Source organism: Symsagittifera roscoffensis, chromosome 7 (assembly GCF_963678635.1).
Source record: "Symsagittifera roscoffensis chromosome 7, txSymRosc1.1, whole genome shotgun sequence".
NCBI lineage: Eukaryota > Metazoa > Xenacoelomorpha > Acoela > Convolutidae > Symsagittifera > Symsagittifera roscoffensis.
In genome coordinates this window covers 39,579,163-39,603,457 of record NC_087068.1, presented here as the reverse complement: position 1 = coordinate 39,603,457, position 24,295 = coordinate 39,579,163, and the positions used below count along the sequence as shown (strand labels likewise).

The window sequence follows — 24,295 nt, the reverse complement described above, 5'->3', positions numbered from 1 at the left end:
TTCTCGTGTATTAATTAAATGATGCAAAAAAATTCTTCATTTTCTGATTAAGATAACCAAGTTAGTCTCAGATTAACCACTAAAAAATTAGCCACTTTGAAAAAGAAACCCAAAAATCTCACCGCAATATCCGCATTTCCCTCGTTCATTCCCGGTTCATCTCTTATAGGCAGGGAGTTTCCATTCAGTCTCGCGTCCAAAACGCAGCCTTTGAACCCGTTGTTCACTTCATACAGTCCTGTCTGTGAATTATAACGTGGCGATCCTCCCACTGATACGCCAAGTGGGCTGAAGCTTAGATGATTAAACTCGGAGCCTTGAATAGATATCTAAACATATTGCAGACGTGAGTACTCATTTTGCCGACATCTGACCAACCATATATTAAATGCTTTCGTCAGACGCAAAAACATCCAGCTACTTTTGATATCTCAGAAGAAATTTGGTTCATTGATTCTTTTTTTATTACTGTTAGTGTGCGCAAAAACATGTTTTTTGATAAAAGTAAATTTTAGCAAGATTCTTTGTATTTTAAGTAGATTACTAAATTTGGTTTTTCATAGTAAAAGCTGCAGTGAATGAATTTGGCGGACGCTAAAAACTGATAATTTGAACTTTTTGGAGAAAAACTGTTGAATTGTTTCGCAATGGTTCAAATTGTGTAAATTATACTTTTGAAAGGGATCTAAAGGTGAAATAAACTGACAGTTCTATAGGCACTGCCTCCGTCTAAAGTGAGCACGAAATAGTTGTTGATTCTTATGAACTTGAGTGTGTGTTCATTTCCATCTGCCACCCAGATGCCAGCCTCGGCAGGGGGCACTCCGTTTGAGACTAAAGTGAAGGTCTCCAACTGGTTTCCCAGATTCACTCTGGCTCTCGGAATCCCGTTGAACAGCTGGAAACAACAAATCTATAAGATCATCCACTCAATCATGATTAACTCTCAAACGTAAAATTTTGTATAATTAATGCGAAAGGGTTTTGACATTGAATTCTGCGAATGAAACGTCGGAATAAATACGCTGCCTTACTCACGAACCCAAAGAAATAATGAGTTTCGAAGTAATTCAATCTTTTCAGCAATTGCGCTACCCCATAAAAATAGCATTGAAGCTACAAGCTAGCAGACAGGAAAGGAAAGTCACTAAGTATAAAATGAAAAAAAAAATCGAAAAAATTCAAAGACAATTATCGAGCGGCAACTGAGCCGATGAACCAAAATTGTTATCATGAAAAACTTTGAAAAAAATAATCTGTTCTAAGACTTTTGGGATTTTGTGCAATGTGGAAGGGAGCATAAAAATGTGTTTCGAAACGATCCAAAACTAGGTAACTAAGCCGATAAAATGTGGGCCGAATTATTTTGGGCCAAATGAGGTTTTTAAGCGAAACCAAAAAACAAAAACAGGAAATAAAAAGTCATGGTTAAGTAAAACTACAAAGTTATAATCATAACACTTAAAACAACAACAATGAAATTTGCGTACAGTAAAAAAATAACGATTCTAATATGGGGCATCTAAGCCGACAAAACATATGCAGACACATAATAAGCCGACAATTTATGTGAAATAGAGTAAATTCCGTTTGAAAAAAAAAACAGGTCATGGTCAAGTAGAAGCCCTTTGCCATTCCAGCCGTATTCGTTATCTCCCAGCTAATTGCACAAATTATGTACCACGGAACCAGATTAGTCCTGTGAACAAAGTTTTTTGCGGTGATAAGTCTATACAGGTTGCGAGGCAAAAATATGGTGCTTTATTTGTTTTTACACGCCGTTTTTAATCAACCAAATTTTTAAAAAAATACAAAAAATTTACGCAATTCGTCTACCATTTTATTAATTTTTACCATGTTTTTTTGCTTCATACACTGCTGATTTAACTTGTACTGGCAAAACGAATAAAATTGGAATTTTAAAACGCGTTTCGGTCAAATTAGGATGATTTTAGACTAAAATGACGAGGACAGCACTTGCTTAGAATTTCAGCAGCATTAGTATGGTGCAAATTCATTTGGCAAAATTCGGGTCCAAAATTTAATCTCAAAAACGGCAATTTTCGGATTTTTGGTCAATCAAAGTTAGGCAAAACTATTGGTTCAATTGCTGACAAAAATACATCAAAATGAGCCTCTTAAAAAAACTTAAGAAGGGCATAATCGTCACAATTTCGTATAATCAAATTTACTTTCATTTGATAGCCAAAACCGTCAATTTTACTAACAATTTTTTTTTATTTTAAAACCAATTTCAAACGTTTTGCACAAACTTTTGAAGATTATACAGCGCTACAATTTTGTTGGGCTATGTAAGAGATTCACTTTGATATATCTGTGTCAGCATTTAAACCAATAAGTTTGGCGTAATTTTGTTTGACTAAAAAGTCGAAAATGGTCGGTTTTGGGATTAAATTTTGGACCCGATTTTCGGAAAGTCCATTGCACTACATTTTTCTGCCGAAAAACTAAGCAAATTTTGTCTTCGTCATTTTTTTAACTAAAATAAACACAGTTTGAGAAAAACGCATTTTGAATTTCAAATTTCCGTTTTGTCCGGGCAAATTTAAACTATGAGGCGAAGCTGTGCTTCGCAAACACTTGTAAGAACACGACCAAAAAGCAGTTCAATCAAGTGAGATAAAAAAAAGTAGAAATAAGCCTCGAATTATCAAAAACTCGGCTAGACGTCGGATTCGAACCTGCGACCTAGCAAATTTGAGTCTCACACACTAACCACTCAACCAAGGATGCTTAAAATCATCAAAAACAAAAAACAAGCCACCAATAATATGCTAATAAATTGCCAATTCGATGCAGCAAAAGTAGCACCAAATACAAATAGACTCAATTTGCAAGTAATAATTGGGAATATAACAAACTGAAGTCATCCACACTAACTTTGCATGTAACAAATCGCAAAGCATAAAGCCACATTATGTACAAATTATGCATTCAAAAAAATTGCGAGATATATTGAGTTAGAAAATTTCTGAAATTGAGTTTTTATTATTGTGATGTTGTTTGAAACAAGTTGTTTTTTTTCGGTTCATTTGATGAATTAAAAATGCATCAGCTGTGTTATTATTTTACTATTCAAATCTCAAAGCACACATGATATTATACTGCTACCGCAGCCTACCGATTCAAAAGTAGGACTTTTGTTTGCTGAGGTTAGGAAAAAAAAGAAAGTTCGTACTGCCACACTTTGCTTCGCAAGTGTAAACAGCACTGTAGTAGCCAAGTGCAAACCACGAAAATTTTTTGAAGTTATAGTGGAAATTGTTTCATTTTAATTATTCATTCATTGCTTGCTTACCTCTAAGTGTACGAACTCGTACTGCAGTTCGTGTTGCACAACCATCAGAGTAGCACTATTCACATCAGTGGTTCTGAAGGTCACCTGCATACTCATTTCACCCTCATTGTCCATCTCAATCGGAAGGAAAAGAGAGGCACTTCTCTTTTGTCGTCTTCTCTGATTGGCTAATAAGTTCTGAGCATCCACATCGTAGAGGATAAAGGAATCGAGATTTTTGTCGAAATAATGCGGCTTATTCCTAAATTATAATACTAATTTTTCAATTGGTATAACCCTATAAGTTATAGCAACTTTAAATACACTAAAGCAATGAGCGTAGTTCAGGCACTTTCTTAAGTTCAGTTTGCATTTTTTGCATTCATCATTTCTCCCCAATAATTACTTGTTCCTTCTCATCAGATTACATATGAGATTAAAATTTGATCAAAAAGGATAAATATTATTACAGAGAGGCCATGGTGCGTCGAAATTTGCTGGAACTGACAGCACTGGTGAAAAGGAACGCCAGGCACTGACATTTTCCGACGACACAATAGCTTTTTTTCTCCTTTTTTCACCAATTACAGCACAATTAAAAGCAGTCAATTTTTCGAAACTATATATTTCCCAAGCTCTGCTTCAAAACCTTATCAAAAACATTCTCAGAGGAGCTGCTCAAGCTGCTGGAATCCAATGAGTAAGACTGCTTTAATTTTATGTACAAAAGCAAATAATTGCGGTGAAAAAATGTTGGCACTGATATTGACTTTCTTCTTGCATTGACCGCACTGATACTGTTTTCAGTTTGTACAAATGTTTCTTCACAAAATCATAGAGAAACAGTGACGGAGTCGAAACTGAAATCCAGCATTAAAAAAAATACTAGACGGATCCAATGATAAGGAAAGGCATATGAACAAATAACTCACTCATATTGACATCTATCTCCGTATCTTGTCGCTTCACATTCACAATACAAGAACTCAGTCAAAGTAGCGACACATCTTGAGTTCCCTTGACATACAGCGCTGTTTCCGGAGAAACAAAATTCATCAGTCTTCAGATTTCCTGACACGCTATTATCAGACACTCTGACCGGTTCGTCCAAATCAATGATATAGCCATTAGTTATTACGTCAGAAATTACGCCGTCAAAAAAGTTCGATCTGATATTCTGGTAAGTTAAGAAACTTGTAGCAGAGCCTCCTAGTTGCAGAGGTTCCGGAGTTGTAATGAAGTTCCCGCAACCAGGAATAAAAGCCCTAGTTTGACAAATACCATCTCTGGTTATGTGCGAATAGACCACTCCGCTATCACTCTCATCAACAAGGGCGTCTGCGCAGTAGTCTATTCGTAGAGTGGTGTAGTGGTCATCAATGAAAATGTCGACGTGGTGTTGTTTTCCGTCGTTCAAATCGGATCCGATCGATATTACCAGGGTTCCACATCCTGCGTTGGCATGAAGTCGCACAGATCCCCCACTCAATTCCACGGCAATGAAGTCTTGATCTATTAAAAAGAAAGCTTCAAATTCTTGTTAAGACTACTGATGAACGGAAAAACTTTTAAGACTAAAAAAAATGGGGGTAGGGGCTGGAGGTGCAGTAATTTAAGTTTCATTAAGTTGAAGAGCAGCTTAATTTGTGGAGCTCTTGCATTTAAAATAACAAGGCCTCCTTGAAAAACTTTAAAAAAGTAGCCGGTTGCTGTACAAGTAGCACAGAAAGTTCCGACCACAGTTATTTTTCAAAACAAAAAACTATAAAAAAACCATGTTATTTTTTCTTTTTTTTGTCATTTTGTCATTATTTTTGTGCTTGCTGTAAAAATAATGGCAATCTAGATAATGACTAGTTGTCTATGAAAAACGAATCTTAAAAAAACTTTCAAAACTTTTTTCAGATCTTTTTCAATTGATTGAACTTTTAGTGCCTAGAAAACTCTAGATAAATTTTTTTAACTTAGAAAACAGCTTATTTTCCATGTATAATTTGAACATTTAATCGCTTCAATTTTTTTATGACAACAATTTCTTATGGCATTCTTGATTGTTTTCGGCTCAATGAGCTTTTGTCCGAGTATTTATTATCGGCTTAGCGGCCGCTGGATAAATTCTAAAAGCGTGTTTAATGCGGGTGACTGTGTTTTCGACTGTTTTTATGGAATTTCTTTGCCACAGTGTCACTATGTTCAATGACACTTAAAAATATTAAATTAAGCAAAAAGCAAAAACTAAAAGCTAGGCGTCATACAGCAGAAATTGTTTTGTAAATAATTCTACCGAAACTGCGTACTATTGTTACCACCATAAAAAACCTTGATAAAAGAAACCACGATCTCTTTAATTAACGGCAGCGATTACTTTGATTTAACGCTTCTACGCTCGTCGGGTGGTACAACTGATCCATGGGTCCAGCATAGAGCAACAAGCCATCTGGTTTGTCTGTCATGAAATCAAACTGCAGGTGTTCGTCTGTGCTGTAAATGACCAGTGGAGCATACAGTGCGTAGGAGGGGTTCCCTTGAGAACCCAGGAAAGTCCTCTGCATTTTCTCACAATTCGGTCCAGTGAAAAGAAGCCGACATTCACACCTACAATTCAACATATAATCTAGAAAAATTACGAAGTACAAAATTAAAATGATGATATATGTAGAAAAGAGTTGGTCTCAGATTCGAAAACGAGGCTACAAAACTTCGTTCATGTGCTCAAAGGTAATATGATATACTTGTGTAAAGTAAAAAGTCATTATTCCCAAGTATAATGTCAAAAGTAATCAAAAAAGGGGAGGAACTTCTTTGTCTTCGTGTTTTTAAGTGTTTGTTCTGACCATTGCAAATGGGGAGGAGATTTGTCATCGGACTTTTTAAATTTCATTCCAACCATTGAAAATGAGGAAAAAATTTGTATTACAGATTTATTATTTTTTTGGTCTTCACGCAAAAGCAGGTTTGACAAATAATCATCGGAATGGGTCGAGTGATATATCACGTTGAAGCCAATTCAGTCGTTATGCGAACGACATTACGAAATTCCGTATTGAGAAAAACCGGTTTTTGTTTTGTCTAGTTTCGAGCGAACCAAGCGAGCGACGAGGCGTTTTGTAATAGGCGTATAATAGTTAATAAAAACTTGACTTATAAAACTGAATATTTCTTTGTTTTACTCAAGTAAAAATTCTTACATTTGGTATTTTATTTTTTCTCTTCAATTTTTAATGAGCAACTGTTGTCAAACATACCCAATAAAATAAAACTATTGAAAATACCTGACTTTTGGGCTTTCGTTCAGATTCTTTTATTACACCACGAACAAAACACAACACAATTTGGAAGAAAAAAAAAGAAACTAATTTTTTTATTTAAATTTTTTGTTATACTGGTCGGAACTTTCTGTGCTATTCTCACTGCAACTGGCTATTCTTGTTCAATGAATGATTTTGCGTCTTTTTACTCATTACGCCCACTTGCGTTTATAAGAGCTCAACTACAAAAATTAACACGTTAGTTACCAAAAAAAAAAGAAAAACTGCAATTTGCATTTTTGTCAATCAGAGGCAACTGCGGTTCGAATTGCTGTTTTGCTCTTCCGTCTTTCAAAGAAAGTCATTACAGTACACAACTATTACCTCTCGTGGCAATGGGGAATCGACGACCCTAGTTGTGGTAGCGATAAAGACCTCAATTCCCCACTGCGGTTAATCCTTTGATTTAATACATATTTTAACGCGGATTCCACGGCGTGTTCCGGATTCCTCCACGCGTTGCGGATTCCTCGTGTTATTTTTATTATACGCGTTCCGGATTTCCCATGTAGTTTTAACAATCATCATTCTGTTTGTTGTTTTTTAGATACAGAACAGCTTTAGATTCACCTGTTATGTTTGTAAATCTATGTTGTACGCGCTGAATGAACAAATACAAACAATTAAGGGATCTGAAAGCAAAAATCTGAGAGCATGCGTAGCGGAATATTTCAGCTCGGGGGCAGTTTTTTCTTCAGACAAACTTCGACTTTTTCAATAGCACCTTTTGAAAAAAAGTTTATACCATTCAAAATTGTTATCTTGAGCTCAAATTAAAAAAAAATTCACCATTGAACATTTTTCGTAAAGTTATGGGAGTTTCAGGATTGCCCATTAGTCCAATTTAGGACAATTAACGCGCAATACATTTTGTGCTATTAACGCGTAAGAGGAGATTTATACTGTCAATTAAATAGTTCCAAATTCAAGTGAGGCACGCTATTTGATGTATTTAAAACTTTGGTCAATGCGAAATTTATCACTTTGTACTTTGCACAACGCGTGGGGTGATGATTTCCAAAACAAACGGAACCTTCAGAGCTTGGACAAAAAAACGGAACAGTCGGAACATTCAGAGCTCCGCCGTGATACGAGCAGTCTTCTTGTTTTTGCTGTTGTGTTTTTGGGGTGTTACACAAAATTTGGTCTGATCAAGAATCATTTAGTAGAACCCCATATGTTCTGTAATTTATGTAAGAACAAAAATTAATGCTATAAAAAAGAATACTTAATCTGAGTAAGAAAAATCAATCAGCTTGTATGATCGGCTCAAAACTGTAAACAGATGCTTTGTCCATAGTTTTTACTCACATGAACTCAAAGTATAATCACATCTTGAAAGCGAAAAAAAAACAAAAGGATCAAAAAATAACAATTTTGAACAAATTTAAATATGCGAATATTTTCTCAGAAAACAGTCTGTGATAACGAAAACACAATGTGCGATGCAACTCGATCATAAAAAAAACATAAGTCGAAAAAATGAAGTGTTGAAAAAAGGCTAACCAAAAATTTTGTGTGTCTGGATGACGGACACCTAAGGCCCAGCTAAAGCTGGAGGCACGTGTTTGATATTTTTAAAATTTTTATACTGATGCGGGATGAAACGCGTTATTTCAAAAACTGGACTTTGCTCAAAACTTAATTTGTTTCTCTACTAAAATATGTCAGAAGAGTGAAAACTCTTGACTTTTTGAAAATTTTAAAAAGATTACTTCGGCAGATTTGGCACGAAAGTTTTTGAGAAAACACAAAAACTCTTAAAATATCGGTCAAATATTCCACCCCAAAAACTATTTCAAAGGCTGTAGACAAAAGAGTAAAGCAAAAAGAGATCAAGAGATTATACAGGCACACATGAATGTAGGCGGTCTTTTTATGGATATCCTTTTTTGAAAATAGGTAGAACGGTTTTTGCAAAAAAAAAAACTATTTTTTTTTGCAAAAAGTGCCTCAAAAAAATTAAACAAAAACACCCAATCCAAACACTTTCATATTACCTGTTTTTATCGAACAAGAACTCTAGGCAAACACCATAAGCAGGACATTTAAAATTCGAGTTAGCAACTGAACAAAATTTACGAAGAAGAAACAAGGCCGACAATCTTTGGAACGACACGAAAAAAAAAAATTGCAAAAAAATTAAAGTTTCAACTCCCCCTGAAACTACCCTGTAGTAACTAGTCGCACCCAGTAGTTAGATTTGAATTTTCATGAAAATGAGGTTGAAAATGAGCTTGAAATATTGCATCAAAATGAGCATCTCATAGCAGCGTCATTTGAATCAATGATTTTGTTAAACTAGTTGTTAACCCGAAAAAAAAAAATCGCAAGCCTAAATCGCAATCCTAAAACACAAAGCCGAAGCTTCGCTTCGCAGACACTAGCGAAAACACGACAAAATGCAGCTCTAGAGCTCCAAAAATTGCAAAACAGAAGTAGAAAAAATAATTTGTAAAAAAAAATCGGCTACACCTCGGGTTTGATCTGCGAGCTACTGTGACCTAGAGATTCTGAGTCTCACGCAGTAACCACTCAGCCACAGATGCTAAGACCATCACAAACGCTAGCAATAAACTAAGCAGAGAACAGATGCTATGAAATTTCCAATGCTACAGATCGTGATTATAGCAAACTAGCAAGCCTGTATCAAATGATTAAACAGCTCGCAAACAATCAATTATTGTTCTGAGCAAGCTATGAAACTTTTCAAGTTATTTCAAGAATCAAATCGGAGGCACAAAGTTAAAAAATTTCTTAGCAATCTACTCCAGACATGAAACACTGAGATATTCTCAAATTATTTCATGTCGCGAGCCAGATGGAAAAAAAATTAATTATTTTTAATGAAGCTATTTAAACGATGAAAGTTGGCATTTTTCAGTTATTTCAAAATCGAAGCAGTTTGCGATAAGTTCGAGAATTTCTAAGCCAGCTATGAAACTTTGGAACAGTTCAAAATATACCATGGAAGGAATCGGATAGCAAAAAAAATTGTACTTTTTCTCAGCAAACTATTGGATTTAAGGAACGTTTACGTTTTCATATTGAAGCTAACCAAGCAATGAAACTTTCAAGTTTTTCATAGAGCAAATCGGTCCAAAAAAAAATCATTTGTTTAGAAAGCTACTCAAGCTATGAAATACTTCAGGTAGTTTCAGGATAAATCGGTTCCAAATTCTTTCAGAGCAAGATATTCAGGCTGTGAAACTTGGCTATCTTTAAGGAATTTTAAAAAAAGGAACCAAGTTTTCCTATTGGAGCCAAATTAAATTTTTCTAGGCAAAAAAAACTGAATAAAACTTCGAAAAACTTTTTCAAAGCAAATTAAAGCTCAAGATGTTTTAAGCACGCTCGTGAAGCTATGAAAACTTAAAATACTTCAAATTGTTTCTTAGACCAAAACATTTCGTGAAAATTTAGTTTTTTTGAATGATGGTATTCAAGCTATGATTTTTTGAAAAATTTTGTGTTATTTTATAGAACGAATCGGTCGGCAAAAAGGGCAAGCTATGACACCTTCAACTAATCCAAGTTGTTTTTAAGACCAAATCGTGTTGCAGAAAGCTAAATATTTCAAGTTATCTCATAGATCGAATCGGTTCGCAAAAGTCAATAGTTTTTTAGGAAGCCATTTCAGCTAAGAAACTTCGAAACATTCAAGTTAATTCATAGATCTTATGGGTTCGCAAAAATTTTGATTTCTAGAGCAAGCTATTGAAGCTATGAAATTTCGAAAATTTTCAAGTTGTTTCTTAAACCAAATTGGTTCGCAAAAAATAAAAGTTTTTCTAAGCAAGCTATTTAAGCAATGAAGCTTTGAATTATTTCAAACTATTTCATAGACCCAATTGCTTTGCGAAAAACTTAAGTTGTTCTATGGAAGTTATTAAAGCTCTGAAATTTTGAAATATTTTATGTTATATCAAAGGGTAAGTCGGTTCGGGAAAAACTGGCTTAGAAAAAGTTTACGAAAAGTTTTGCTTTATGAAACTTAAGATTTTTTGCGAAACGATTTGGTCTATGAAATAGTTTGAAACATATCAAAGATTTTATGAGGTTCGAAGTTTTTCTGAGCATTCGTTGAAACTTCGAAATAAGTCAAAATGTTTCACAGAGCAAATCGACTGGCGAGAAGTTTCACGTTTTCTAAGCAAGCTATTGAGGCGATGAAATTTTGATTTATCTCGAAATTTTTCATAATGCAGATCGGTTTGCAAAAACTAGATTTCACCAAGGAGGTTGCTGTTTTTAGTTAGTTCACTTCAGATTAAAATCAATCTGTAAAGGCAAAATTTCGGAAAAATGGACAGGTACAGTCTAGCCTTGAAAGTGAATTGAGTTCATCTAGTCTAATGAATTGAATTATTGTCAAAAGTGATTCGAGAAAATTCGAGACTCAGAAAGTTTGAAAATACTTGAACAATCTTGGCCTTCTCTGAAACGTTAAGCCTAAATAAGCTTTTAAACGTTGCATTCGACAATGCTAAAACATTGCGTTCAGTTAAACATTGCGTCCACAGCCGACTTTCATTTAACATTTAAAAAGATAGGCACACAAGTGAACACTTCAAGGAAAACTTTTTTGCGATTTAGTTTACATAAAAAGAAGGTTCGTAATAAAACACTAGCTGCCCTGTCATTCAGTTTGAGTTTGGGGGATTTTAAACTCTGGGGTACTTGTCCTAGGGAAGTTTGTTTCTATGGTGGATTTAGTCCACCAGCGGAGAACACCAGCCAATGCTGAGTTTTCATTGGCCATCAAGAGCAATCTCAACTGATGTTTTTGAAATAGTGATAAGTCCCAGAGTTTTGGACTAGAGAACGAGAGTACTCTGTGAGGTATGGTTGAGAGACTGGAGATGGAGCAGCGGTTTGTCGTAAGAGCATGATAGCTCTTACGAGAATCTATCTTTTCGTGAATTAATGATGGCTTTGATTGACAAATTCGCAGCAATCAACGAGTCCATTTAGTGCGTGAATTAATGATGGCTTTAGTTGACAAATTCGCAGCAATCAACGAGTCCATTTAGTGCATATTTTGGGACAACATTACAATGGGCGATATATTTTGTGCTACGCAAGTTAACTACTTTCAAACCCTATGATACCATCCTTATGATATCACATTATCGCTCACCTGTAAGTGTATCTCATAGTCTGCGTGGACAAATCGCCATACTCGGGTACACACTGTCCTTCATTCTTGCATGGGTTGCGAACACACACCTCCTCCTCCACGTTGAACAGTCTCTGTGGGGCTATGGCCTTGTAGTACAGCTGGTCACTCACGGCCTCAATCACCATTCGAAGCGCTACTATGGACCTTTCAATACAGTTATAATAGATTAATAATTTTTAATGAAGTATTGACTACATGGATGATGAGTATTCAATATAAAGAAGTTTTTAAGGAAGTATTGATTACATAGATAATTAGCAGGCAATATTGATTATTCCAGCTGTTTGTCAGAAGTTTTCTGAAAAAATTTTTCCAAATGAAGCAGAAATCCCACATCAGCTAAAAACGCTTTTATCTACTGAGCTTCAAAAAAAGTTATCAAACAGAATCACAATTTAAACGGTTCATGCAAATTACAATAAAAAACATAAGAATAAAAAAAATTGAAAACATATGTGGAAAAAAGCTTTTTTCCAAATTAGTGTAGTTTATTCTGCTCGGTGTGATAAAAGGATCTGACCTAAAAATATAATTTAGGCATATTAGAAAGCTATAGTAATATAGACAAATTGAACAAAAATGTTCGTAGAAGAATTACAAGAAAAACTAAGAAAAAAAATTTAAAAAAAGGAAAATTTATATGAACATTTTTCCAGAAAAATTTTCAGTTCTTTGAAGTCTTTGGTTCCCAAAAAGAAGCTAAAAAACTCGCTTAGTTTTACTTGCTTAAAATTAAGTTGAAATAGGCATAATTAAGCTGTTGTAAGCCTGCTCGCATGCTTTATTCGCTCGAATTAAGACGAAATATCAAAAATCTCAAACCGGTTTTTCTCGACGATAGAAATAATTATTGTGAATTTTGTAAGTTGTTCAAATCACGACTGAGAGGGCTTCAATATAACTTATCACTAAACGCAGTCTGATGATTGTTTGTGGTACCTGATTTTGCGTGGAAAACAAAAGAAACAAGAATGCTCGTATCAGGGTGAAGCCCTGAATGTTCCGACTGCCTTTTAAGGTCTATGGAGCAGTAAAAGCATGAAAAATTAAATGTAATAAAAATAGAATGAATTTTTTTTATTTGAGATTTTTCGTGAGAATCATCCCCCCACACGCCATATAAAGTATAAAGTGATAAATTTTGCTCCTAGTAACAAATCAATTATGGCAAATAAGCTTCTTTTGCCCAATTTGGAACGATTTCTAACACAGATGAGATCTCCGCTTACGCGTTAATAGCGCGAAATAAATTGCGCGTTAATTACCCCAAATTGGCCGAAATGGCAATCTTCAAACCCCTATAACTTTACGAAAAATGGTTACAGGTGAAATATCTTTTCAAACTTAAGCTCAGAACAACAATACCTTTCGAGCGATAAAAAAAATTCTGTCAAAAATGGCTATTTAAAAAGTCAAAGTTTGCCTGAAGAAAACAAACCCACCCCGAGCACAAATATTCCGATTTTTTCATTACGAAAGTTGGAACAAAAAACTAAAACACACCCGAATTCAAAATTCCTCTCCATTTTTCAAATGGTCGGAACAATAAACAGTTTTCACACACTCAAATACGCGTCGCGTCAACAAGCTGAATTGAGTTCATCTGGATTTGACCGAACGACTAATGTCAAGTTTTTCCTGCATCAGATCAGGTTATGCCCGACAATGCGACACAATCAACGCTGAAAGGCTCACCTGGGAGATGATGATCCGACTAGAATAGCTCCATTTTCAGTGTCTACGGTGCGCCTAGTGTAGCAATCGGGTTGGGTAGTAGCTATCCCAGTGTCACACAGCTCCACATTCACTTCGGCCACAGTCAAGCCCAGCAGTTCCGACAACTTTTAACAGAAGGTATCCTTTATTTTAAAAGTATCATTTCTTTTTTCATTTAATTTTAATTTAAGACAACTTTACCTGAAAAAATTTTTTGAAAGGATTCGCTTAAAAGGATTTTTGATGTTTTATATTTAGAAAATTGTAATGTTTTATAATTTTTAAAGGTTTTTAAGAGTATATGTTAAATAAGTTAGTCATATTTTTTGCGTGCTGTTTCGCTTCAAATACTGGCGAAGCGGAACTTACTCTGACGCGGCTAGAACTAAGATAGAAATTCGTGAGCACTGGTGAGTAGAATACTTCGCTTCCAGGTCCAGTTCTTACTACAAATCCAACATCCAACTCTGGCTGATGATAGGGCCAGCCGTAATCAGTCTCATAATTATCATCACTTTCTTTCAGCCCAAAAATCACGACCTGCTCCGCACTTTGCAGTGACATAATTTGTCTGATACTATTACGCAATCTGGCGTAATAATCAACTCGGCTGAACTGAGTTGCAGATCCAACGAATTGATCGGCGGTTATTCCTACGATTTTTATCGTCATCATTTGTTCGATCATCTCTCTAGTAACTCGAGACACTTCAATTTGGAATTTTGACGCCACATTGATGTTACCATTGGGGTCATCTTGATCTTCTACGTTTACATTAACTGCATAGGAACCTTGACTTAGACCACTGAAAATGTACAATAACCCGTTGCCGTCAACTTCGAAACTTTCGGCGCCAAACTGAGACGGCTCTATTGATGTCAATTTGAAAAATTTGCCATTGGATGAGCAGCAATCTGCATCATTCACATTGACTGGCGCAGATATATCGGCTTGCACGGCTGTACTGCCTTTTTCTGAAAAGAAAACCAAGAAATTAAGGGAAAACGAAATACTTAGAACTAATTAAACTTTTTCGACTAACTTCCTTGAAAGGGATTCAAAAGACTTCGAGCCTTTGTTATATAATGTAGTATTGTTAAATACTAACCTAAGACATAATGCTTTAAGAATAAGCATCAATCGGATGCCAAAAGAAAAAGTGTCGCCAAATAGGCTGACTGCTTTAATTGTCCTGCTCTGACCCGGAGACAAAAAAAACGATAAGCAACCAGTGCTTTTGGAGCCTAAAGAACACTGAATATAAGAACATTGTCAAAACAAAAATTTAATAAATAATTGATTTCTAAAAGAAAGAAACCAAGAAACGACTACGGTAAACGTTCTGTAAAATGGAAAAAAGCAAGAGTATATTCGATTAATCAAATTTTTTGAATTGGAGCTTCGCATCACTTGCGATACAATAGAGAGATAACAAAAACACACGTAAAAAAATAAAAAAAATTGAAAAAACTAGGTCTAGGCGAACATGCCGAGCAAAACATTTGAATATTAAATTAGCAACGGAAGAAAGCTTACGAAGCGGAAACAAAGCCAAAGATCTTAGAGAACAAACCAGTTGAGCCGGAAAAAAATGATTTTGCAAAAATGTTGTAAGCCCCCCTGAAACTGCAAGGCTAAAAACTTGCAAATGTAATGAACATTGTTTACAGGACAAAAAAAATCCGTGATGTGGCAACTAAGCCAGCCAACAAAACTTGCGCAGACAAACGAAAGTCCGACCATTCAATTTTTACCGGACAAAATTTCATACATGCCGAAGAAAAACACGGATAAGATTTTTCTCGGTTTTTACGATAACTTAAGTTCCTAAAACTAAATTAGTAAATTTTAACATTTCCGAAACTGAGAGAGGTAACTTTATAAGTTTTAAGTTGAAACTTTATGCATCCTAGCACAAATTCTCCACCCAAATAGGTAGCTAAGAATTAAGAAGTTGTTTGATTAATAAACAACTCGCCAATGAAAACTGTATAGCTTATCATTCTGAATAGCCTATAGTATTGTAACCATCATTTAAAAAATAAATCAGATCCAAAAGGATATATGTAGACTTATAGCGTGAGACTTATAGCGCTAACTTAAGTTACTAAGTAAAACAAAACTGCTCGTATCAGGGCGAAGCCCTGAATGTTTCGACTGCCTTTTAAGGTTTATGGAGCAGTAATAACATTTAAAAAAGTTCAATGAAATAAAACAAAATGAAAAAAAATTTCTAAAATTTGAATTTTTTAAATGAAAATCAACCCCCCACACGCCATATAAAGTACAAAAGGATAAATTTTGCTCCTTGTAACAAGCCAATTATGGCAAATAATGGAACCTGATCTAAACTACATTTTATGATTGGATAAATTAGATATTTTACCAATGTAAAGTATTTGATATTAACCAATCATGATCCATCTAACTAACAATCCACTTATTTGTAAGTGCTGAAATTACTTGTAATTTCAGCACCAGAGAGATTTGAATTTAACTTAGAAATTAGTTGACTCTCCAAGAAGACTTCAGCAACCGCAATAAACCAGTATACCCTATATCTATTGAGCCTAGCAGAGACTAGTTAAACAACCTGAGACTAGATAGTATAAGAGTAAGATTAGGATTGGTATTAGACTAAGAAGTTGCACGAATCTATCCGGCCGAAAATAAGATAGCGTGACGAGCAGACGGTGTACCCTATCCGAAATTACTCTATGAGTTATACACTTCGGTCCTAACTCATCTGGTGCGACCATAAGTCTCGAACAAGACCTTAATAGCTTAGAATTAACCAAAAAATAGATTAGAATTTAGACAAAAACATTTACAAAATGTTATACGGCGATAATTTAATCGAAATGTCTCTACGACTCAATAGATCAGAGCCAATATTCCGAACGATAACAGAACTACCCGGAATTGCAAGAAGACCTCGAACCAGAGACGACATACGACAAAGTAGAAACTTACCATATAGTTATATGATAGTTCGGCAAAAGCCAACACAAACTTTTGTATTTAGAATACTACTAGCAATGAATTTAGATTTTCATCTGCAAACATAAAATCTTGAAGTCAATCTTCAAAATCATTTCAGGCGCTAAACAAATATTAGTATACAATAACGATTGATAAAAAGATCTCAGATCGTTTACCTAAATTCTGCAGTAATATACAAAACATGTTTGAAAAATATTTATTGAAAAATTAAAATAAAAATTAGTAGCATGACAATAAATGGTTAGTAATTATAAATCATCCTGTTGTTTCAGCTTCATCACCTAAACATAACAGCATTCATAAGCTCACTAATATCATAAAAACACTAAATCTTTTCTCTACACAAATTTAAATCATTATTTAAACTTAAATTCACTTAATTTTAAAATCAGATCATCAAGGCTTATCCTTGGATCTTAAATCATTTTCTATTTAATAAAATTTAAAACTTGATCATCAAGGCCTCTCCTTGGATCAAAAAGAACAATTTTGTTCTCCCCCACCCACTTAGCTAGTGTCTAACGACCTCAAACGTCGATTCACTATCCAACCCTTTCTAAAAACCCAGGACTAACAGAAATTTTTGAACAAAACTAATCATTCAAATTAGGATAAACAGTGAAGAACTTCGGTTATTCATCCTTCACTTGATCCCCCCTCTTACCAGACCCAGGATAAATCTTAGACTTAGTAAGTTTAAAATAGTATCTAACGAACTACTCGCGTTCTATTTATACCTGAACCTTGTGGATCGATTTACTATTCTCCAACCCTGAACACAATCACTACCCTTAAGTAAGATTAAGTAAGTTAACACCTTAACTTATACTAGCCACGAGAAAGTATAAAATCATTCTTCGGAGTCGATATACTTTTCTCCCCAACCCTGAACAAATAGACCCAGGTTAGGCTAACCAAAAATCGTAAGGACTAACAGTCTAAGTAATAGAAATCATTTAACAACCTTTTGCATCCGTCATCCTAAACCTTATGTCATTTAAAAACCTAGGAAATAAACAAACAATCGTTTTACACAATTGTGAAATAGATAACAAAAAATACGATCTTGTAATCACACCAAACACACAAACAGTTGGATATATCAGAACAAAACGACAAACACTAAAAAGAAAAATAATAACCAAACAAAGACAAATTACACGAAAAAGATTTTCCAAAAACCGCAACGCATTTTCAGAATCAGAAACCAACAGTTTAGACGAACTTTATAAATTAAAAGAATCTATAGATAAAAATTGCCCCATTCACGATCAATTATATTTTTCCGACTCACAAACAACCCCAAATAGGTAGCTAAGAATTAAGAAGTTGTTTGATTAATAAACAACTCGCCAATGAAAACTGTATCGCTTATCATTCTGAATAGCCTATAGTATTGTAACCATCATTTAAAAAATAAATCAGATCCAAAAGGATATATGTAGACTTATAGCGTGAGACTTATAGCGCTAACTTAAGTTACTAAGTAAAACAAAACTGCTCGTATCAGGGCGAAGCCCTGAATGTTTCGACTGCCTTTTAAGGTTTATGGAGCAGTAATAACATTTAAAAAAGTTCAATGAAATAAAACAAAATGAAAAAAAATTTCTAAAATTTGAATTTTTTAAATGAAAATCAACCCCCCACACGCCATATAAAGTACAAAAGGATAAATTTTGCTCCTTGTAACAAGCCAATTATGGCAAATAATGGAACCTGATCTAAACTACATTTTATGATTGGATAAATTAGATATTTTACCAATGTAAAGTATTTGATATTAACCAATCATGATCCATCTAACTAACAATCCACTTATTTGTAAGTGCTGAAATTACTTGTAATTTCAGCACCAGAGAGATTTGAATTTAACTTAGAAATTAGTTGACTCTCCAAGAAGACTTCAGCAACCGCAATAAACCAGTATACCCTAGATCTATTGAGCCTAGCAGAGACTAGTTAAACAACCTGAGACTAGATAGTATAAGAGTAAGATTAGGATTGGTATTAGACTAAGAAGTTGCACGAATCTATCCGGCCGAAAATAAGATAGCGTGACGAGCAGACGGTGTACCCTATCCGAAATTACTCTATGAGTTATACACTTCGGTCCTAACTCATCTGGTGCGACCATAAGTCTCGAACAAGACCTTAATAGCTTAGAATTAACCAAAAAATAGATTAGAATTTAGACAAAAACATTTACAAAATGTTATACGGCGATAATTTAATCGAAATGTCTCTACGACTCAATAGATCAGAGCCAATATTCCGAACGATAACAGAACTACCCGGAATTGCAAGAAGACCTCGAACCAGAGACGACATACGACAAAGTAGAAACTTACCATATAGTTATATGATAGTTCGGCAAAAGCCAACACAAACTTTTGTATTTAGAATACTACTAGCAATGAATTTAGATTTTCATCTGCAAACATAAAATCTTGAAGTCAATCTTCAAAATCATTTCAGGCGCTAAACAAATATTAGTATACAATAACGATTGATAAAAAGATCTCAGATCGTTTACCTAAATTCTGCAGTAATATACAAAACATATTTGAAAAATATTTATTGAAAAATTAAAATAAAAATTAGTAGCATGACAATAAATGGTTAGTAATTATAAATCATCCTGTTGTTCCAGCTTCATCACCTAAACATAACAGCATTCATAAGCTCACTAATATCATAAAAACACTAAATCTTTTCTCTACACAAATTTAAATCATTATTTAAACTTAAATTCACTTAATTTTAAAATCAGATCATCAAGGCTTATCCTTGGATCTTAAATCATTTTCTATTTAATAAAATTTAAAACTTGATCATCAAGGCCTCTCCTTGGATCAAAAAGAACAATTTTGTTCTCCCCCACCCACTTAGCTAGTGTCTAACGACCTCAAACGTCGATTCACTATCCAACCCTTTCTAAAAACCCAGGACTAACAGAAATTTTTGAACAAAACTAATCATTCAAATTAGGATAAACAGTGAAGAACTTCGGTTATTCATCCTTCACTTGATCCCCCCTCTTACCAGACCCAGGATAAATCTTAGACTTAGTAAGTTTAAAATAGTATCTAACGAACTACTCGCGTTCTATTTATACCTGAACCTTGTGGATCGATTTACTATTCTCCAACCCTGAACACAATCACTACCCTTAAGTAAGATTAAGTAAGTTAACACCTTAACTTATACTAGCCACGAGAAAGTATAAAATCATTCTTCGGAGTCGATATACTTTTCTCCCCAACCCTGAACAAATAGACCCAGGTTAGGCTAACCAAAAATCGTAAGGACTAACAGTCTAAGTAATAGAAATCATTTAACAACCTTTTGCATCCGTCATCCTAAACCTTATGTCATTTAAAAACCTAGGAAATAAACAAACAATCGTTTTACACAATTGTGAAATAGATAACAAAAAATACGATCTTGTAATCACACCAAACACACAAACAGTTGGATATATCAGAACAAAACGACAAACACTAAAAAGAAAAATAATAACCAAACAAAGACAAATTACACGAAAAAGATTTTCCAAAAACCGCAACGCATTTTCAGAATCAGAAACCAACAGTTTAGACGAACTTTATAAATTAAAAGAATCTATAGATAAAAATTGCCCCATTCACGATCAATTATATTTTTCCGACTCAGAAACAACTTCAAATTCATCAAAAAGAGGAAAAAGAAGAATAAAAAAGCAATATAAACACAAACCAGTACATTTATACAATTGGAATCAACCAATTAGACACATTGATAATTACATATTAACAGTCATCAAACGAAAAAATGAGCTCAACACACACCCCAGGTGAAGAAAGTCCAGATGATGATGATATCTTCCCCTTTATAGTAGATGCAACCACTGATAGAGGACAGCATATATTTTGCAAAAATTTACTTTTAAATTTATTTGAACCCGGAATCAGTCCATGTAAAACAGAGTTCCCAGATGTAAAAATCAAAAGACAAATTATCGATCACTATCTAAAAGATATATGTAACCTAACACAACAATACGGAATCTACTCCATAGAATTCAGTTCAACAAATCAGAATCACAGTAAATATATAATTCAAACAGACGACCTTGATTTAGAATTTTCAAAAGTAATCACAGAATATATAAAAAGCATCCAATATCATAACTCACAAAGAGCAAACTCCATATTCACTAATGAAGTTTTTGCAATAATATATAGTTATATCTCGATATTAGAAAACGAAATCCAGATACCAAATGTCTCACCGACAGAAACATCTAAACATATAAGAGTACGACATGAAATCACACTACTCTCTAGTTTTCTAAATATAATTAAAGAAAATTTCACGAAAGATGAAGTTTCACAACATACAAAACACGACTTACAAAAAATTTTGGCATGGTTCATAATAGATTATTTCACACATAATATTGATTTATTTTCACAAGCAAGAAAAAATTTTAGACCCCAAAACTCAAACGATGATACTGCCATCCCAGAACAATCAGACTATGTTTGGGACCCCGAATGGTCTCACTCCGCATTCATAAATTTCCCACAATCAATCTCAAGTCAAGCAATAAGTACGATATCTTACGTAAGAGATTATGTAAGAGTAATACCATTAACCATTGATGCAACACCATTAAACTATAATACATTTTTACCCGATATGCAAAATAATAGTTTAAACTCCACAGTCATACACAATGAAAACCTCAATGGAACTAGAAATCTCACTCAACAAGATATCCAGACACCATCACCCTTCATAAATGAAGAAATCGTACATACAACAACTACACAACAAAGTATTTCACCAATACGTCCAAATTTAACAACACCAAGAAATACAAACCCTTCACAAACACAAGTAACCTTACAATCAACCGTCAAACATTCGGTTGCCCCAAAATATTCACACATGGATTACCAAACATACAGACCCATGACAATACCGCCAAAAACACGCAAAACGTTCACTAGAAACAATTTTGCAGACCATAATTATAATTACACACATCCATCAAAAACAAATTATCAACCACGAAAAAATTTTAGTAATTATACAAGATCTCGAAACTGGGATAACCCAATAGCACAACCTAATTCAGTAAATTTCCAAACAAATCTACATCCTCCACAGGATCGTAGTGAAAATTATCCATTTTTTCAGCAAAATAAAAATAAAAAACAAACATCTTATCAAATGGATTACTTATCCTCAGATGATGATTTCTTACAACCAGGTATATTTGCACCCTATAATCAAGAATATCGTGGACAAGGAGTACAGAAACCACATACAAATCATAGAACTTTTTCTCCACAACCGATAGATACACAAAATCAACAACAAATTCAGCAACAAAACCCAATTAATACACAATATTTTCAACCAATTCAGCAACAAAACCCAATGATTGCACACTCGTATCAACCAACACAAATGCAAAATGAAATACCACTCCCATATTATCTTCAACAACACGAAATAACAAGAAATCAACTTTCAAATTTTTCTCAAATGCCAAATGCAGCAGAATCATTACAAATGACAATGAACCCATACCTTATGGGTGGATCATCAATAACATCAAACAAACCTTTAATGGTATTCACAGGAACAGACCCTGAATATTCTGTAGAAGACTATTTAAATGCAGTAACAGCAAATTTGATTTTAAATATAGGACCTGAACCAATTAATACGCCACTACATCAAAACTGGATACATCGACGCACAGCGTTGATACAAACAACTTTAGACGGCGCAGCCCAAAAATGGTTTTCAGTATTGCCTATAGAAATAAAATCAAATTGGAAAAGGTTTACAAAAGAATTTTCAAAAATGTTTGACTCCGAAAGAAACAAACAACAACAAAGAGTTTTATGTAATGAAATTCGCAGATTACCAAACGAAACCATCAAGCAATTAGCAGTACGCATCGAAACACTAGTTCGAAAAGCATATTCATTAAATACACATGACTATAAAAACACAAAGATGACAGAAATCTTAATGATGACCTTAACACCGCAATTAAGAAAAATAGCAATAAAAAAGAGAGCATCCCATCCTTCTTCAATTCGAGAACCCGATTTAGATTTTCGAAAACTAGTAGACAAACTAGAACAAGCAGAAATCACAATGAAACTCGAAGAAACAGAAAATCTGAAATTACAATATGTTAACCGAATCGAAACAAATACCACAAGTATCAACAACATACAGGAATCAGATACAGACCTCGTTGAAAAAATCACTGAAATACTCAATATTTACGAAAAACACCCAAACTTTAAAGGCAAACCATCTTTCAAAAAATGGTGTAATTATTGCCGACGATACGGACATAGTATTTCTGAATGTAGACAAAAACAGCAAGACAATCAAAATAAACCTCAAAAATATAAAGAACCAAATAAACCATTCTATCAATACATGAAAAAAGATCAAAATCTACCGAACAAAACTGTGTACAGCAACAACAGTTCAGGAAAACCACTCCCGAACAATACAAATTATACAAGAAATCAATCACCATATAACTCAAGTTATAGAGGAAGATCACCAGAACGAAGAAATACACAAAATTCATCACAAAATCACTACAATAGACCAAATAGTCAAAATAACTACTCCAGATCAAATTCAAATACAACACGATTTGTTTCTAGATCTAATTCCCAATCAAGAAATAATTACTATCCAAACAATCAATCACGAAATTCATCATACAATAGGAATAGAAACTACTCCTATAATCGGAATAGAAGTTATTCAAACAACCGAAACCAGAATTACCCGAACAATCGATCAAGGAATAACTCATATAATAGATCGAACTATAACAGACCAAACAATAATTACCAAAACAGATCACGAAATAATTCACTAAATCGACATTCAAGTTATAATAATCGTTATAGAAATTATTCCCAATCACCACACAGAAATAATAACCATTATAATAATTCTAATAATCGCCATAGAAGCAGTACACCTAAACATCAAAGGAATATAAATCAAGTACAATCAAATCCAGAAACAACATCAGACCCTCCAGGTATTGACGACACAGTAAATGATACGTTACAACTCAATCAAATCAACTGTGAATCATCAGATTCAGAAAGTGAAACAGAAAACACTATCTCCATCAATATGATAGCAGTCGAAAATGACTATGAACCTATTATATATGAACAACCATTTTCATCACACATATATGAAAATCAATCAGTTCAATTATTATATTGAACCCATCCATTCCACACCGACGACGCAAAAAACTAATGAAATTACCACTACAAATCAACCCAATGAGAATGACAAGACAAAATGCTTAAATACAAATCACATCTATCAAAATATACAAAAAGAACAACCCAAAGAAAAAATTTGGACAAAACCATTTCTTTTAGAAAGTCCAAGAAGCAAAGAATTTCAACCACCAGATCTTGAAATTGATTTTTTAATTGATTCAGGAGCAGAATCAAATATAATAAACATTCCCACATGGAATGAAATAAAAACCTTACACCCAAAGCTAACACCTCTTGAAACCTCCAGTAAACTAGCAACAGCACAAGAATCAACATTGGTAAACTATGGAAAAATTCAATTATTTCTTCTCCCCACAAGAACAATGGAGCAAAACAAAATTTTAACCAAACCATTTAAACAAATATTCCACATCACTGATATTAAACACAATATCATTGGAATACCATTTATCTCTAAATATATACCAACAATCAACATCTTGAATAGTAA

At 34.0% G+C, this 24,295-nt stretch overlaps 1 protein-coding gene across 7 annotated transcripts in view; it reads right to left on the bottom strand.

Annotated features, from left to right (window-relative positions):
- Nucleotides 1–24,295, bottom strand: part of LOC134851831 (putative neural-cadherin 2) — a 100,403-nt gene that overhangs the window by 7,479 nt on the left and 68,629 nt on the right. For all 7 annotated transcript variants that reach the window (XM_063868085.1, XM_063868086.1, XM_063868084.1 and 4 more), the window contains 8 exons: nucleotides 13,874–14,478; nucleotides 13,484–13,629; nucleotides 11,747–11,932; nucleotides 5,664–5,893; nucleotides 4,231–4,810; nucleotides 3,320–3,560; nucleotides 707–898; nucleotides 123–329 (listed from right to left, as the gene is read on the bottom strand). In XM_063868085.1, coding sequence (XP_063724155.1) covers nucleotides 123–329; nucleotides 707–898; nucleotides 3,320–3,560; nucleotides 4,231–4,810; nucleotides 5,664–5,893; nucleotides 11,747–11,932; nucleotides 13,484–13,629; nucleotides 13,874–14,478 — 2,387 coding nt within the window. The remainder of the gene's footprint in view (nucleotides 1–122; nucleotides 330–706; nucleotides 899–3,319; nucleotides 3,561–4,230; nucleotides 4,811–5,663; nucleotides 5,894–11,746; nucleotides 11,933–13,483; nucleotides 13,630–13,873; nucleotides 14,479–24,295) is intronic.